The following is a 17,057-nucleotide window of genomic DNA, read 5'->3' on the forward strand; positions in this document are numbered from 1 at the left end:
TGAACACATTGATCATATCTGTGTGTATTCAGTGCTTCTCAAACTGATAGAGTAACCGATTATCATTATCTGAATACATCCAGAGTAGGGCGCTTTATCTGCCTGTCTCCTATTGCTAAATAGCAAATAGGAGAAGTAACAGGGAAACCATTCACGGGCTAAGAAGAGGGGAAAGGAAGAGGGAGGCAGAGCATTGGTGACATGATGCGCACACAACTGTATGAGGAGGCTTAAAAATACAGAAAGCTAGTTGTGACTTGAGCTTATGTAGATCTATTGCAGAACTTGGCTTCATAATGCTTATGTATTGAGTTCTGAAAGTACTAAATAATATCAAAGTTCTTTTTACTTGATGTGTCCTTAGTAAATCCTAATATGTTGCAGACTTTTTTTAAGGCCGGGAGGGAAAACAAAAGACATGTAGTTGCAGGAATTAACTTCTAAACTAACTTCTTAACTAACTAAAAGGGCTAGTCAAAATGTGAAATACAGAAAATAATATATATGGACTGTCTATGTGTAACTCCTCTGTTTCTCACCTACATTTTCCTGGATTTGCCTAAGCTGTTCCTAGCATCTGTAAGATCCCCTTTTAGTTTTAAATTACTGTTTGAATTGCCCTAAAAGGACAGTCTCTGCTGCAGAAATGGTGATCTGTTGTTTCAGAAAGCTTGTAGTGCTAAATTGCCCTGCAGAGTTGAACATCTCTCCCGAGGACATGTGTGCTGCAAAGAGTCTGAGGTTTTTTTCCTCGTGGTTTGTTCTTCTGTAGTACTTGCAGTAAAAATCAGCTCTGGCTCTCTATTTTGTCTAGTTAAACAGGGTTAAAATGGTGGAAAAAGAAAAGGATGCCTTGGAAGCGGACAGGAATAAAGCCATTGAATTTCTTTGTTTGGAAAACAAAATGTTTAAAGAAAAGAATCGTATCTGTCAATACTATATGTAAGTAATTCCCTTAAAGTTTTGATTTGGCTGTAATGTGGTAGTGGTGGTGTTAAACTCTGCTTCCATATCTCTAATTAGAAATATTTTGCATTTCTTAAGAGTCCTTCAAAATCAGTTGAAGAGCATGTGGCTAGTGATTTTTTTTTGTTTGTTTTTTTGTTTCTAATCATGAAGTTAAAAATTTTAAAATAGAGACCATGTTCACAAAAACCTTTTAAAAACAAAAAAAACCCCCAACAAACCCCAAACAACAACAAAACTCAAAACAAAAACCCGACCCAAAAACCTGCTTGCCAGCTTTTTACAAAGTAAAGTAGTCTGGCAAACTAACCTCTTACAGCTTGATATTTAAATTGAGAAAGTAGATTACTTAAAGACTATTTTCATTTGATGTGTCTGAATTGTTAGATTTCCTTGCTGTTTGGTATTAAATTGGCAAGGTTACTCAATAATGAATACTAGGGTTTAATACTTTACATAATCACTTTGTTACACTTACGATTGGAAATATATATTCATTATGAATGTTAGCTTTATGGAAAAAAGCGGAGTTTGGGTGTTTTGTTTTGTTCTTCTAGCTATGACCTAAAGAAACGAATAAATGGTATAGAAATGCAGAAAGAAAAAATTAACGAAGAAAAAAGAGATGTTAATGAGAAGAGTAGTAAACTCGCAGACGACATGAAAAACAAGAATAAAGCTTTGAAAGACCTTGAAAAGTAAGTGTACTTTAGATACGCATTCGTAAGCTAAGAGTACTGTGGTTTATGTTCTGCATATGTGGTGTTAGAGGTAGCAGGATTTTCAGAAGAAGGTGTGGTAGTTGTATTTGGGGCAGGGGGGAAACACCTGGGGAAGCAGAAGTGTATAGTAGTTGCATGGGAAGATGATCAAAGGCAGCGCAGCTGGGTTTTTCAGTTGTTCTTCCACCAAAAACTTAAATTCTCTGATCAGAGTCATTTATCATATACCTAGAAATTCCCCGGCAAGGATTAAATGATCCCGTCTCATTGGTTGGATTTGGTTCTGCAGGTTGCTTCTCTTGTGGGTAATATTCACAATTACAATAAGAAAATGTCTGATTTTTTTAATGGATTTTAAAGCACACACTTTTTTATATTGACTGTACAAAAAATAATTCAGATTGTTTCAGGTTTTTAGATAGTCATGATGCTTAGGTATATGGATGTTGGGTATTTTTCTCTAGTTTTCTTCTGAGTCGCTTATGCATAAATTGTGTTTTCCCTAAAATTGATTTGTCTGGGTGGTCTTGGCCAATATCCAATCCCACTGCAATATTGACCTTCTCGCCCTCTGATACCACAGTAAGTTATTTGTGAGAGATGTGAATTATAAATTCCATCAAAGAAAAAATGTGTTTAATATTGCTTTGTTAGTTGATCTTTTTCTGATTAAACATCACCTTCCTGGGGAAAATACTGTGAGTATAGTAAGTATTGGGTGTTGTTTTTCACGAAAGTTGAATAGTACTGGTTTAAATTCTATATGCTTGCTTATTAAGCCAAGCTCTACTGACATTATTTTTATAGGGTATGGATTCTTTCTTTTTTTTCCCTTCAGGAAGATGAGTGAAATTACAAAGTTCGTAGAGGAAAATAAAGAAAAATTTACTCATTTGGATTTGCAGGATGTTAAAATAAGGGAAAATCTAAAACATGCCAAAAGCAAGGCTAAAAAACTGGAGAAGCAACTTCAAAAGGACAAAGAAAAGGTAGTGTGAACTGCAGCTTGATTTACTTAAACTGTAATTGGTTGCTCTAGATGAGAACGTCTTCGTGCAGCTGGGATAAATAGCAAAAATATGTTTTAATTTTTTTTTTAATTGGATATTTTATGTCAGCTAGGGATTTTGTTTGCAAGTCACTGAAGTAATGCATTATTCTCCCTTAAACCATTGCTCATGGCACATCTTACTGTGGGAGGCTGTGACCAGCAGCACCAGGCTGTTTTCTGCCTAAAGGTGAAGTCAGAAGCTTTCCTGTTGTTTCTCTGCTCTGTTGGGAAGTCTCATGGCTTGAAAAGCATTTTTTTATCATGTTTGTTGAGATTACAGGAGTATTGCGTGCTCTTGCAGTTACTACCTTTTCAAAACTTCTTTTTTTTTTTCAGTTTCCCTAGTTAATATAATGGATATATTTTACCAAGCTGGTTCTGGCCAGCTGTTACAGATCTTAAGTCACTCTCTGGATCAAGAGTGGCCTTCTGAAAGTAGATATTTAAGAAATAAGCCTTATTGTGATGCAAAGACTTGAGTTCTTATGCATAAAGCTACGTTCCTTTGCTGCTATGGCTTGCTTCTCTCTGAATGGGCCCTAGAGCTGAAAAAGCCTTGCAAATAAAATCCAGGCCTCCTCTAGAGCCACAGTGTATCTTAGCCCACAGAAACACGAGAGCTTCGTTAGGGCTTACGCTTCCTTTGACTTCCACGTAGCACTTGGAAGGCAGGATTTAAAGAGAAGGCAAAATTGTTTTCTTTCAATGTGAGACTAAGTTAGAAGTCTTCCTTGTGTAGGTAGAAGAATTGAAAAGTATACCTTCCAAGAGCGAAAAAGCTATCAGAGAAGCAACATCTAAGAGTGAGCTTCTTGAAAAGACAAGAGAGAAAGAAGAAGAAAAACTCAAGCAGGTTATGGATAGCCTTAAGGAAGAAACACGAGGACTTCAGGAGGAAAAAGAGGTTTGAACTGTTTTGACTTAGTACGCTTACTGTAGTAACCGATGTACAGCTTGTGAACATTTAATTCATAAGTATAAAAGATAGTTGTGAAATGCTATTTTTATGTGACAAACGCACTGTTCCGTGTTAGTGCAATGGGACCTAACTGGGAAATTAGTTTTAAGTTTATAATCAGAGCTAAATCATTCTCATTGAGTTGTTTGCTTTTTCCTAGTGAACATGTGTCATCAAGTATATAATTAGTATATGGATATTACGTAATTCTACCCTTCCATTATTTGAACACACGTTAATTTTCTTCCATCAAAATGTTTAAGCCAATATGTTGCTTAAATAAACAGATTTTGAAATGGTATGTTTCAAGCCTATCATACAGCTCTAATCTGTCTTTGAATTAATTGATAACTACTATAACACTTGGTTATTGTTGTTGATATTAGTTGTCCAATCACTAAACACACAGAGGCTGGAAATGCATCCTGTAAATTTGGGGGATTATTTTCTGTACTTGAAAACATGGTTTCTCCGTTTGATCTGTAATCTAGCACAACGTGTAGGGCTCCTCCCAACTTTAAGTTGAGAAAATGGTCCAAAGCTTGTGTAGAAATGTTCTAAGATAATTCCCTGATGTTCTTTATCATTCCGAAACATGCCTTATTTCACTTCTGTACAGAGTATGTTAATAAAGTAAGAAATACTTGTTATTCTAGATAACAACTGTTTTCTGCTTCTGGGAGAGCTAGTAAAAGAATGTGCCTATTTCCTTTTTCTTTCCTGCAGTGTGACTGATGTAATAAATCCCACAGCTGTCTGTTTTTAGTAGTAACGTTGTTCATCTTTGCAGAGCAAAGAAAAAGAGCTTATGGATTTTAGTAAATCAGTGAATGAAGCACGTTCAAAGATGGATGTAGCCCAGTCAGAGCTTGATATCTATCTCAGCCGTCATAATACTGCTGTGTCTCAGTTAAATCAGGCAAAGGAGGCTCTGATGACTACTTCAGAAACTCTTAAGGAAAGGAAAGCTGCTATCAAAGACATAGGCATAAAGTTACCCCAGGCTGAACAGGAACTAAAGGAGGTGAGACTTAACTTTCATACATAATTTCTTTGAGTTACAACACAACGTTGCAACACGCAAACCAAAGTTCCACTTTTCGTTTTAGCAATAATTGCAGTGAAAATAAATGCAAAACTGCCACCAATAAAATAACATTTCAAAACTGTCTTTTAAGACACAATTAACCAGTGAAGTAAGTATTTGATTTCAAACTTACTTTTGGTTAAGCAAATGTTAACGTTAAGGGCTGAAAACTAAATCCTATATATCCCTGCAAGGGAATTGGTTTAAATATCATAATGAGACATGTTAAAATAAATGGCTATGTTTCTGAGCCTTCTCTGAGTTTCACTTCTTGCTGCACTCTCAAAAAAATCCCACTACCTTGGGCCTAAGCCCGATTCATGAATTCATAAGCTGTCGTATTTGTATCCAAGTGTACTCAATACTAGCTGAAGTGTATCCAAATACCAGCCTTTCTTCTGGTGAGTGCTTGCTATTCTGGTTTCATTGCCTTGCACAATCTGAATCTAAAGACCCCCTGAATACAGTAGTGTTTATGAGGCTAAGATAATGTCTGTCTTTCAACCATTAGAAAGAGAATGAGCTTGAGAAGCTGGGAAGAGAAGAATCAGGTGCTAAGAACCTTGTTCGAAATCTGCGTCAAAAAGTAGAAGAAGCCAAAAGTTCTTTAGCACTAAGTCGCAGTCGGGGAAAAGTGCTTGAGGCTCTGCTTCAGCAGAAGAAATCTGGAAATATTCGTGGACTATATGGAAGACTGGTAAATTTGAAAAGGCTGTTACACTTGTAGTCTTGAACTTCATGGGAACAGAGTGGTGGTTCTGTAATTGAGTGAAAGGTGGACTCTGGTGCTATTAATTTGGACAGCAGAGTTGCAAATCCTGTGGACGTGCTATAAATTAAAAAGGAATATTTTTGAGCTTCCTCTACTCGGCACTAGGAAAGGCAATGGCAATGAGAGCGCTTTATATTTTTGGTAGGCTGATCTTTAAGCTGTATCAGTTAGCCGCAGCCTCTGCAGGAATACACTCAAGCCAAGGATACTGACATATCCTGTAGCCCAGCTGTGCTGTGCGCCTGCCCGTGCTTCAGTGTTGGGCTGTGACTGACAGCTGTAATGATTCTGATTCCTTTGAACATTAGGAATGTACATACTGGAGAAGTATCGTGGAGTGGTAGTGCTTTTTACCTTCTCGTGCCACAGGAGGTAGAATCAATTGGTAACCACATGCTTGGTAGAACTGCCCTGGAACTTTAAAAAAAAAAAAAAAAAAAAAATCTCTCTATATATATATCTTGCAAGTTGTATGCAACTCTTAATGTGGAACGTAATGTGTACAAATTTTTTTTTGCTTCAAAATTTTATAAATTTTGTGATATCTTTGTTTGTTTCCTCTTGTTTTAATCACAAATCAAAAAGAGCAATATTGTTGTTTCAGAAGACCAAGGAAAGCTATGTCATAGTAAAATGTCGAGTGTGTTATCAGTTCTTTCCAAGCGGTGTAGATTTAAAGTTCTGAAAATTTGCAGCTGAGGTAGAGTTCTTAATTTCTTTTTTTTTCTAGCACTGAACAATATATGCATCTTAGTGTAAATGTAAAAGTGCTATTTTTATATCTGCAATTTTCTCCTTTTTCCCCACCTGCTCGTCCAAGGAGAATTATCTCTGCTTCAGAAAAATCAGCTTACTTAGTGTATGTATAGTATATAGGTTTATTAAAAAAGGATATAGTTCAAACAGCAGCAGGACACTGTCTAGTTCAGCTGCCATGTATTTTGTCTCCTGCTCTGTTATCACTTGCCATAGAGGCATGTGAGGTTAATCTGTTCTTGGATAATCATGGTTGGCTGTGCATGCTGTTTTTATCTGCAGATACACAAGAATTTTTCCTGTACCTGTATGAAGTATATGACTTGCTAGGTCCTACCGAGCTGGTCATTGGTAGAACCACGCACAGAACACATTAAATGATTTTGTTAGGCCAGGCTGCCTCACTAAAATGCTGGTATGTAAAATTGAACATTTGTCTACAGGAAATAAATCCATGCTACCACATTGCTCTACCAGAAGCACCACTTTTGAAGCACTAAGTATATGAATTTCTTCTATGGAAACAAGTACATTAGAAATACATCAGTAGTGTGCAGTCTTCTCCTGGTATCTATACCACTACTGATGGTATCTTACAAATTCTAATTAAGGTTTAAGTTCTTTCACAGAAAATTGTTTTATAATTTGTTTTCATCTCATTTCACTTTGTGTAAAGTTTTTGTCATTTATTTCTTAATACCAAGACAAAACATTGATGCCAAGCTAATCAGTGTACTTCTGCCTCTGTCCCGACCCTCAATTATTAGGGAGACTTGGGAGCTATTGATGAAAAATACGATGTTGCTATTTCATCGTCTTGCGGAGCCTTAGACAACATTGTTGTTGATACAATTGATACTGCACAGGAATGTGTGAATTTCTTAAGGACTAGAGGTATTGGAGTTGCCACGTTTATAGCCCTGGACAAGGTAAGTACCAACACTTTGGCAAAATAAATTGTTGATTTACCTTAGAATATTCTACTAGCAAATTCACGTTTGCTTAGCAAATTGCAAGGCTTTGTAGATACCTGTATGTGTGCAACAGATGTTTGGTGTGTCTTTTATATTTTTCTATTTAGATCTTTTTTTAACAAATTAGCAAACTTAATAATCCAAGAAATCTAGTAACTATAAACCATGAAAACTATGAAAGAGAACAAGGAGTTACCAGTGAGGTTTTAATTAAACTGGATGTAAGTAGAGATCCCCAAGAAAGGAAGCTTTACTGTTAATTGCAGTATGATTGCATTTGCTTTAAAGACTTAACATACCTTAGAATAATGAAATAATACTTTATCCTAAGGAATCTCTCATTCATTTATTTACTTTTTTTGATGTAGATGGCTGTATGGGAAAAAAAAATTCAGAAAATCACAACTCCTGAAAATACTCCTCGGTTGTTTGATCTGGTGAAAGTAGAAGACGAGAAAGTTCGCCTGGCTTTTTACTTCGCATTACGTGACACCCTAGTAGCTAATAACTTGGAAGAAGCTACCAGAATAGCATTCCAAAAAGATGCAAGGTGGAGGGTGGTAACACTGCAAGGACAAATCATTGAACAGTCAGGTATTTAAGTGCAAACTTACAATTCTATTTTAAGCACTTAATATCTAAGCACAGCTAGCTCGCTAACTTCTCTTCCTCCTTTTACTTTAGGAACAATGACTGGTGGTGGAGGTAAAACAATGAAGGGCAGAATGGGCTCCTCAGTCATAATGGATGTTTCAGAAGAAGAGGTCAGTATGCAATCTTAATTAAAAGTGGAATTTCGTCACAGTTCCTTGTGTGTCTGAACTGCCAAAACATATGTGCTATGTCCTTTTAAAGCAGCTTGAGTAGTTAACAAACTGTGATATTAACAACTTGTGATACATCAACAATCATTTAAAGGTCACAAGGTTAGCATAGATTATATTGCTCTTAAGTCCATTTGTTCACAGCCTAGCTATCGTATGCCTATTATTTAGTTTTTAGTGCTACCTTTGATAGCTTGGAAGCTGACTGAAGGTAGGGATGAGAACATGGAAGATACTGATAAGGAACCATTGAGGGTGTGTGTACAACAACATTGTGTGTACTGCTCTGCAGTACACACAAACCTCTCGGCAGCAAGAAAAGACAGGTTTGGTCCTTCGTTGTACATCTTTGTAAGATTTGTCAGGGAGTGGCAGAACTCTCCTTAGGTTTGTATTTCAGGAGTGTTTTGGAATATCAAGATACAGGTTGTTTTTTTGTCTGAATTCTTTTTCTTTTAGTTTGTAGTTTTATTTAGTGTGGATGAAACTGTAGCCTGGGTCCTTTCTGCCTAGTATCTGCTGATCAACTTAACTGAGATCAAACATCAAAGCGTTAATACCTCTCCAAGAAGACAAGCTCCCCTGTGTGACTGTCAAGTAAACCATGGCTCCTGACATCAGTCCTCTCCCTACGGGAGAACACACCTTTGCTCTTCAGGAATGAGAGCTATAAGCCAACACAAGGGTTGAGTGTTTGCTTATTGCTAAGGACTCAGAAACAGTAGTTAGTATTTTTTAGGTGAAAATACCTTCAAACTGGAGAACTTCAAAATCAAACTCAACTTTAAGGTTCTCTCTAGCTGATTTCTCTGCTGGAGGTCGTACCCATGTCACAGTCTTTGCTGTCGTTGCTGATGTTTCTGCATTTTTTGGTTTTATCACCGAGAGGTTAAAATATATATCTGTTCTGTCATCTATCATCTATATTTTCACCTTCACTCGCCTTGGAAAATAGGATTGCAGTGGCCAAGAAAAGATAAAATTCTTCAAACCCTGGAGAGTTTGCCACAATTTTTTTTTTTCCAAACCTATTCAGATAATGTTCTATTTGTAAAGAACTAACGAACTAACCTCATGGACAAAGTGGTATTGCCCTAGCCTTGTAAAGGGTCAATAAATATATAAGGCAGCTCATATTTCAATCTTACTAGTTAAGGGACTTTGCTATTTCCTGTCTTCACACTTTAGATTTATTCATTGCTTGTTCTCTCCAAGAGACAGGCTTTTGTGCTGCTTTCTGTTTGGCCCATGAGAGATACTGTGGCACTCGATAAAGATCAGTGGCTGTAACAATTTCTCTGTTTTCAAGACTTTTGGCTCTGTACCTGTCTAGCATAGTGGACAACTCCAGGTAGAACAAGTACATTCATATCTGCACCTGTTATTTCTTTATATACAAAAGGAGAAAATGGGATGAGATCTGACATGTATCCTTATTCCTTCTGCTCTTGAAGGTGAATTGCAAGACTTGGTCACTTGACCAGTTACTGCATGCAAAAGCTTATCTTCCCAACACCGTATTACCACAGAAACCAATGAGCATCAAATCTTAACTATAGTAACAGTTGCTTCTAGCTTCTGCATGTGTTGGTTTCTGCCTTCACTACTCTGACTTAAGCCTTCCAAGCTTAATCTCGTTTTATTTCTGTAAAACAATTCTCCATTACGAGCTATTTTGAAAGGGATTCTTCAGCTTATGTTTTCTTATGCTTACTCCTCTTGTTTTTCACTATTATAATTGATCTTCTCAGCATATTCTGTCTAGCTACAGCAAACTTTCAAGTCTTTACTCCATTTTCTTCTTGTGTTTTAAGAGATCATAGGCTGTCAAGCACATGAATGAGATCTTGCTTTGTTTTGTAGTGGCAACAATAGGCAAAGGAACATATCTTATTTTCGTGTAGGTCAATAAAATGGAATCTCAACTGCAGAAGGATTCTAAAAGAGCAGTACAGTATGAAGAAGAGAAGTTACAACTTGAAGAAGTCATAAGAAAACTGCACCAGGATATTCGGGAAATGAGAAGTACTTTAGAAAAGTATACAGCAAGTATCCAGGTGAATAAGTTTATTCTTTAGGCAATATCTGGCTTCTCCATGAATGTGCAGGGGGATAATTTCTCAGCCTCAGCTTAACATAGTCCTTGTTAGTATCAAGGATCTTTTTAAAACACTGGATTCTAACACAGTTGTGTTTTCTGTAGAGTTTATCTGAACAAGAAATTCGTCTAAGAACCCAAGTTAAGGAACTTGAAGCTAACGTAATTGCTGCTGCTCCGGACAAAAACAAACAGAAGGAGTTGGAAAAAATCCTTAATAGTTATAAAAAAGGTACATTTTGTGGACAGGGGATTATAGCTAAAAATTGTAGTCACGTTCTTTTACTAATACAGGAGTGAATGAATGGTTACGGCTTTGTTCTTTCAGACTACCAGTGCGGTACTGTGTCTTGGTTTGGAACCTCTTTTCTTCTAAGGGAGTGATGAAAGGTGCTGCTAGAGATTAGAGAGTGAAACCCCTGTTTTTGCAATTGCTCCGGTTCCTGTTTCAGTCAAGCTAAAGTAAACATTAATTTTAGGGGTGTGTTTTTTTTATTTATTTGGTTAGATTTTTATGGCTGTATTATATAAAGACTCATAGGGAAATTTAGTTTAATTGGGGTAAGAATTTTTCATGTGGAGGTAATGATATTAAAGTCAAGTAAAGGCTTTTACCATGCTCTGACTGGGCTATTATATGACTCTCAAATGAATAACCTGTATTCTGTTGTGGGCACACTGTACCCCCATCCTTTTTGTGAGAGATGTTTACTCTGAGAACTTTCCCTGAAGAAATTGGTAGCTTAGTAAAGTAAACCTTGACTGCTTCTTTGTAGTTTGTGCTCAGGGAATAATATGAGCACAGTAAAACATAATTCCTTTCCCTCATAATTCTGCTTTCATAGCCTTTTAGGAAAGAGAATCCGTACTACTGTGGATTCCATCTATGCCTCTTTTGAACAGTATAGCATCAAGAGAATATGAATGCTTTACTTCCTCAATCACACTAAGGTTTGATGTTATAAATATCTTCTCTAACATGTCTACCAAATAATGGAGAGATGCAAACCTCTGCTCTCCTCTGGAGAGATGACTGCCTTCCACCTTTCAAGTCTCTGCTTTACCCCTTCTGTCCCCAAAAGGAGAGGAAATAATGAATCTGTAGGAGCCTTAGTGTGGGATTTTGTTTGTTTTGCCCTTAGAATACTAAGGTGCTGTGGTGTTTAATTTTTGAAAGCTGTTCAACAGTAAGGAAACTTACCTACCTTGAGGGTAGAGTAGTCTATCTTATTGTTCAGCATGTGTAGTAACTATGCAGTAATACCAGCTATTGAGCAACAGTTAGTGACTAGGTCTCACAATTTAACCTTTGAGTATTTTCCCATTAGATAAATGCAAAGAATGAGCTTGGAATAGCCTCTTATGTACTGTCCCATGTATTTAAGTACTCTATATGCATTAAGTAATCCAGTTTAAATTTTTGGCGGTTTACACTCAAAAAGCTTTGGTAATATAACAGTGTCAGAAAGATGTAGGTGGTGTTTTTCTTTTTCCACAGTAAAAAAAAACACAAACCCAAACATTTTTCACAGTATAAAGAAATATGTACGCTTCTCATTATATTAATACAGCAGAGCTTTTTATCACTTTAATCTTGATGCATTGCATCAGTCCCATGTCCCTAGGGACAGCATAATGACTTTAACTTGATTTTGGTTATCAACAGATTATGATTGCATTGCTGAGAAAGCTGGTAAAATAGAAACTGAAGTTAAACGATTACATAACCTTATAATTGAGATCAATAATCGTAAACTGAAAGCACAGCAAGACAAACTTGATAAGATCAACAAAGAAATCGATGAATGTACTTCAGCTGTCACTAAAGCCCAAGTGGCAGTCAAGACTGCACACAGGTATAGTAGACATCGAAGTGCTTGATTGTAAAGCTTTAGGCTGTAATTGTGTATTGCTGCTATTCGTGGTTGATTACAGCTGGACCTTGGCAGAAGGGATTTGTCTGGCTAGAGGAGATGGTTTTTTACCTCTTTATGGCTAGAGGAAAACTGGAGGGAGAAGGTCATAACCTTTTTCTCTGAACTGATTTACCGCAAACTAAGACTGGTTCTTAATTAAGAACCATGGTCTATCTTTGTGTGCTTTACAGGCAAAGGATCAGAGACCTCTAGGTCTTAGTTTAGTGAAACCTGACCAAGGAGAGTCACATCAGCCTTCAAATAGCTGTATCTGACATCAGTGCCTGCAGGATGTTTGCTTGTTTTAAGCAGTCTCCATAGCTAAAAATCCCTTGGTCTTAAAATGTGAATTTTCAGTTGTATGTCTAATACAAAATGTTGCTTGTGTCTAGGAGGTAAATGGAAATAAAATTTTGTAGTTTCTAATAGGCAGTTTAAAAGTCATGTTTAATCGGTATCTTTTTGCTAATATTTGCCTATCACTAAAATGCAGTATTTCAGGATAAAGATTCAAAACAGCACACACTTGCAATACCGTGGAACGGTTGAAATCTGAAGGGACTCATTTTGTTTTGAGGCATCAGGAAACAAAATGTGATATTTTTTTTTATGTTAGCTTAAAAATACATAATGAGTACGTAGAAGAATGTCAGACTGTCTCTGAAAGAACAAATTAAGTCATTTAATGAGGCCTGTCAGCTATATGTTTAAGGAAGATGACTTTGTTTCACTTGGATATCTCAGGAGTGTGAGAGTTCATGTATAACCCAGCACTTCCTATTTGGTTGTCAATAGCTATTGAATAATCTTTAAAGTAAGATTGTGTTTCTAGATTACATAGGTTATCTTATGTCATATTTGCACTCATGTGAGGTGTACAAACATCTCTGTTACCCGCTTAGAAACCTGAAAAAATCTGAAGAATCTGTTCTTCGCACGGAGAAAGAAATGGAAGATACTGAGAAAGAAATTAAACACTTAACAGAAGAGCTGACTGAACTAGAAGACAAAGCTACCGAGGTTATAAATGACTGCAGGCAGGCCGAAGTAAGCGTCAGGTTAATTTAGTGTCTTTTTTTCATAGAAGATACTGTTCATGAAATAAACTTTGGTAATAGTTGTTGTGTCAGAGTTGTCCTAATGGATGATGTCTCTTAGCCTTCATCCTTAGACATTCCAGGCAGGCCTAGCAAGGATTTGCATTAGCTGATAGTACCTTTGTTTATTGAAAAAAAAAAAAAAAGTCAACTTTGCTATTTAACTCTCAGACTTGACAATGCTGGTCTAAAGTATATTTTTTTTCCTCAGTTACTTTATGCATTCTCCAAAAATTCATCCAAAAATAGCAAAGAATGTTCTCTTCTGTATCCTGTAATATATTGTGTTCATTCATACAAAATTAATAATATTGATTAATCATTAATCAAAGTTGACCTTTAAATATAGATGCTGGGGGAAAAAAATTAGGCTAAAATAGTCCTAGTCTCATTTTCAGGTAAAATCAGTATGATGAGTGATATTCTTATTGTATCCTAATTATATCCTTCTTATTCTTATGCAAAATGTGTTACGTGGCTGCGGAGTGACATTCCACGATGGTCAGGGAATGGGAATGATGTATTTTTTTGTTATACTTACCTGGAAATATATCTTCAGAAATATATATTTTCTGAAGCTAAGACAAAGCTTAAACCAAGTTTCCCCAAAGAAATGATTGGGTTTAAGCCTTGTTTAAAAACAGATTTTATCAAATTATGTGGGACTTCAGTTTCCCATCTAGATTTGTGTATGAGAGTGAAAACAACCAGGACAGCTGAAATTCTTCCAAATAACACTGTTTCTTTGAGACTGTCTTTCTCTAAAACTGCCTTTCAGCTGAAAACATCTGAGTGTAGGACTCATTTAATCCAGATCTGGAATGCAAATATAAACTGCAGCATATTTTCAGTCATTCCAGGATTCAGTGACCAGGTTAATCTAAATACAAGAATATGTATTTGTTTACATCAATACTTAGGATTGTGGAGAGTAAGCTCTGTGAATAATATAGTGAAAACAAACGTATAACCTGAGAAAGTGGTAACATTTTTGTAGGCAACTGATTAATGCACTTTTTTTGGTCATTTCTGTTTAGGCAGAGTTGCCAGCAGTTCAGAAGGAGCATTGCAATTTACTCCAGGAGATCAGAACTATTCAGGATGATGAACATGCACTTCAAAAGGAAGCTCTTAATATTAAGCTGAAAATTGAACAAATTGATAGTCATATTTCTGCACATCAGTCAAAGGTTAAATACTGGCAAAAAGAGGTAGGGAAACTGTTTAGTTCCTAAACTTTGAACCATAAGAACCCAAAAGATTAATATGTTAATATGTAGTTAGAAAACAGGTAATTTGAGAGAAAATTCATATCTAGCTCACAGTTTATTGGTGTTTATACTATAAAAAACAACTCTAAAAAAGATGACCTTTCAGTCTTTTACTTTCTGGTTTACGTACAAGGTTACGGACGAGTGATGAATTAAATGATTTAGCATCTAACTTTTCAAGTTCTTTTTATTTATGAAAGAATGGTAGGATAACTGTAACTGACATAACTATCTATGAGTAATTAAGAGCAATGAGGGGAAAAATAAGTAGGCCATAAATGGTAACCAGGAGACTCTTGTGCCTGCATATCCTTTCTGTACACACTAAAAAAATGTTTTAAAAGGGTAGGCAGCCTCATAGGTGAGAGAGGCAAAGAGGAATAAGACATTGGTAACTAAAACACAAGTTAAGTGTAACTGTATTCGGTGCTGTATCCACTAAGCTGTTATTTATAAAATAGCAAGACCTTTTCTTTGAAAGCATTTCACCTAAAAATTGTAGTCCATTTTGTACATGAAATTGCCTTTCCCCAATTATAGATAATCAGGCCAATAGGAATTCCGTGGAGCCAGGGAGAAACTCTGCTCCTCAGAGATTGCTGCTTGAACCAGCTCATCAAATAAGTTGGAACCACTGGGAGCAAGGAATCGCTAACTCTAGGTGCTACAACACCTAGCTTCTCAGGCTCGGGGTCGTACCTGAGCAGGACCGCTGGCAGCCTTCCCGCAGGCGAACACGCAGCTTTGCACAGACCTTATTTCTTGCCGTCACGTTCGTTCTAACTGCTGCATGAGCTATTTCCAAGCATTGTCTGATGTTTGGGGCGTTAATGTCAAAAGTGTCTCTGATCAGCTTCTGGGAAAGGCTTTTAATTCTTCTGGAAACAACTCTGCACGGAATCCTGACTTTCTCTGGCCCGTAGGTTAGTTGAGCGCAGAGTCAGTAAGAGGCAATGCTGGGGGTTGGTCTTGCTTTGGTTTCCCTGGTTTATGGACACAGCAAAAATCAGGCATACTCAGAGAAGAGGCCAGTCAGGTGCCTGGAGCTCATAAAGTTACATTATCTTTTTATTATATGTCCTTTCTACTTCACATTTGAATCTTTAATAGAGTTAGGGATCTAGACCAGCGGGTGATCTTGCAATGCAGGGTGCCCTTTATACCCTTGTTAATATGAGGATAACGGGGGGCAGCTACCCAGCAAGCAAAGCAGCTGTCAAGTAGCTTGTCAAGTAGCTTGTCAAGTACACACAAAGTACTAAGTAGATAGTTGTTAAAGTTCTGTGGCATCAGTAGAGGTGATTTCCTAGTTATCTGCTACTGCTCCTATTACAGAGGAATATCTCCTTTGTAAGAACGATATATATAATGTTCAGGAACAGAACGATAGGATAAAAGGATATTTGTTGTCTTTTTCTCATCTTATTTTTAAAGGGAGTTATGTGAAGAATCTTTGAATGTTTTGAGATTGGAAGGTTCGGTGCGTACTAATACAGAAAATACTTATTTTAGAAACGTGTTCATGTGATAACTAATGTGATCTTTAAAGATTTCTAGTAACTGGTTTTGAATTTTAGATATCAAAATTATCACTGCACCCCATAGAAGATAAACCACCTGAAGAACTTCCAGTACTAAGTCAAGAAGAGCTTGAGGCTATCAAGGATCCAGATGTTATCACTAACCAAATAGCTCTCCTGGAAGCCCAGTGTCATGAAATGAAACCCAACCTTGGCGCTATTGCAGAATATAAGAAGAAGGTAAGCTTAATTACTAATGTGTAGTAGTAGGATTCATTTTTTGATATGGTATTGGTTGTTGGTGCAGTAATAGGGTACACCCCTCATCCAAGGTAAGCATTGTGTATACAGCTTTGTTTGCCAGTGCTCGAATCTGTATGGAATTCATGTTATTGCTACTGAAGTACGGAGGTGACCCTCAGCTGTGCGTTTTTCTTCAGGTGACTGCTCAAATGGATCCTGTGTGCAAAAATGCACTCTTTGTCTAGGTGACAAAAGAAAATCTCTTGCCTGCGGGCATACTGGGAGAAGGTGGTCCTGTTCTTCAGTTCCTTTCTCTTGGAAACTGAAATGGAACCCCTGAGTCTTCCCCTTCTCCTCTGTGGGCTGTGCTGTTGCTAGCATCCGATATATTTGTCAGCTCATACCTTGCCACATGTGAAGGTTGTACCTAGGAGCTTACACAGGCCCTTTGTTCGTGATACCATCGATGTCAAGAGAAGACAACTTTCTCCTGTGAAAGTTTTGTTTATTTAGAGTCAACTAGTCTTGACAAGTCTAGACAGATACACACCAATACCAGGAGTTTCTTCTCCTCATAATACTTCAGTAACTATTCAACAGATTAAATTTTTTTAATTATTTTAACACAGGTTTTCTATCAGCAGCATAGGGATGAGAAAAAAGAGATTGTTTGGTTTTGTTCTTTTGTTTCAAGGCTGTTAGCCGTTCTGGGAAAAGTGAATTTCCAAAAGGCAGGAAAAGTGGTTTAAAATTGAAATTAAGGAGACAGCTGCTTTAACTGTACTTTTGTGGGTTTTTTTCC

At 36.9% G+C, this 17,057-nt stretch overlaps 1 protein-coding gene across 1 annotated transcript in view; it reads left to right on the forward strand.

Moving 5' to 3' along the window:
• The window catches only part of SMC4 (structural maintenance of chromosomes 4), a 38,600-nt gene that overhangs the window by 18,179 nt on the left and 3,364 nt on the right, over positions 1-17,057 (forward strand). The window contains exons 6-20 of the mRNA XM_010287345.1: positions 815-942; positions 1,524-1,664; positions 2,527-2,677; positions 3,479-3,643; positions 4,488-4,721; positions 5,296-5,481; positions 7,080-7,241; positions 7,655-7,880; positions 7,971-8,050; positions 10,015-10,167; positions 10,314-10,440; positions 11,875-12,064; positions 13,027-13,177; positions 14,265-14,432; positions 16,070-16,259. Of these exons, the coding sequence (XP_010285647.1) occupies positions 815-942; positions 1,524-1,664; positions 2,527-2,677; positions 3,479-3,643; positions 4,488-4,721; positions 5,296-5,481; positions 7,080-7,241; positions 7,655-7,880; positions 7,971-8,050; positions 10,015-10,167; positions 10,314-10,440; positions 11,875-12,064; positions 13,027-13,177; positions 14,265-14,432; positions 16,070-16,259 (2,452 nt within the window). The remainder of the gene's footprint in view (positions 1-814; positions 943-1,523; positions 1,665-2,526; positions 2,678-3,478; positions 3,644-4,487; positions 4,722-5,295; positions 5,482-7,079; positions 7,242-7,654; positions 7,881-7,970; positions 8,051-10,014; positions 10,168-10,313; positions 10,441-11,874; positions 12,065-13,026; positions 13,178-14,264; positions 14,433-16,069; positions 16,260-17,057) is intronic.

This window comes from Phaethon lepturus, unplaced genomic scaffold (assembly GCF_000687285.1).
Source record: "Phaethon lepturus isolate BGI_N335 unplaced genomic scaffold, ASM68728v1 scaffold19905, whole genome shotgun sequence".
NCBI classification, from domain to species: Eukaryota; Metazoa; Chordata; class Aves; order Phaethontiformes; family Phaethontidae; genus Phaethon; species Phaethon lepturus.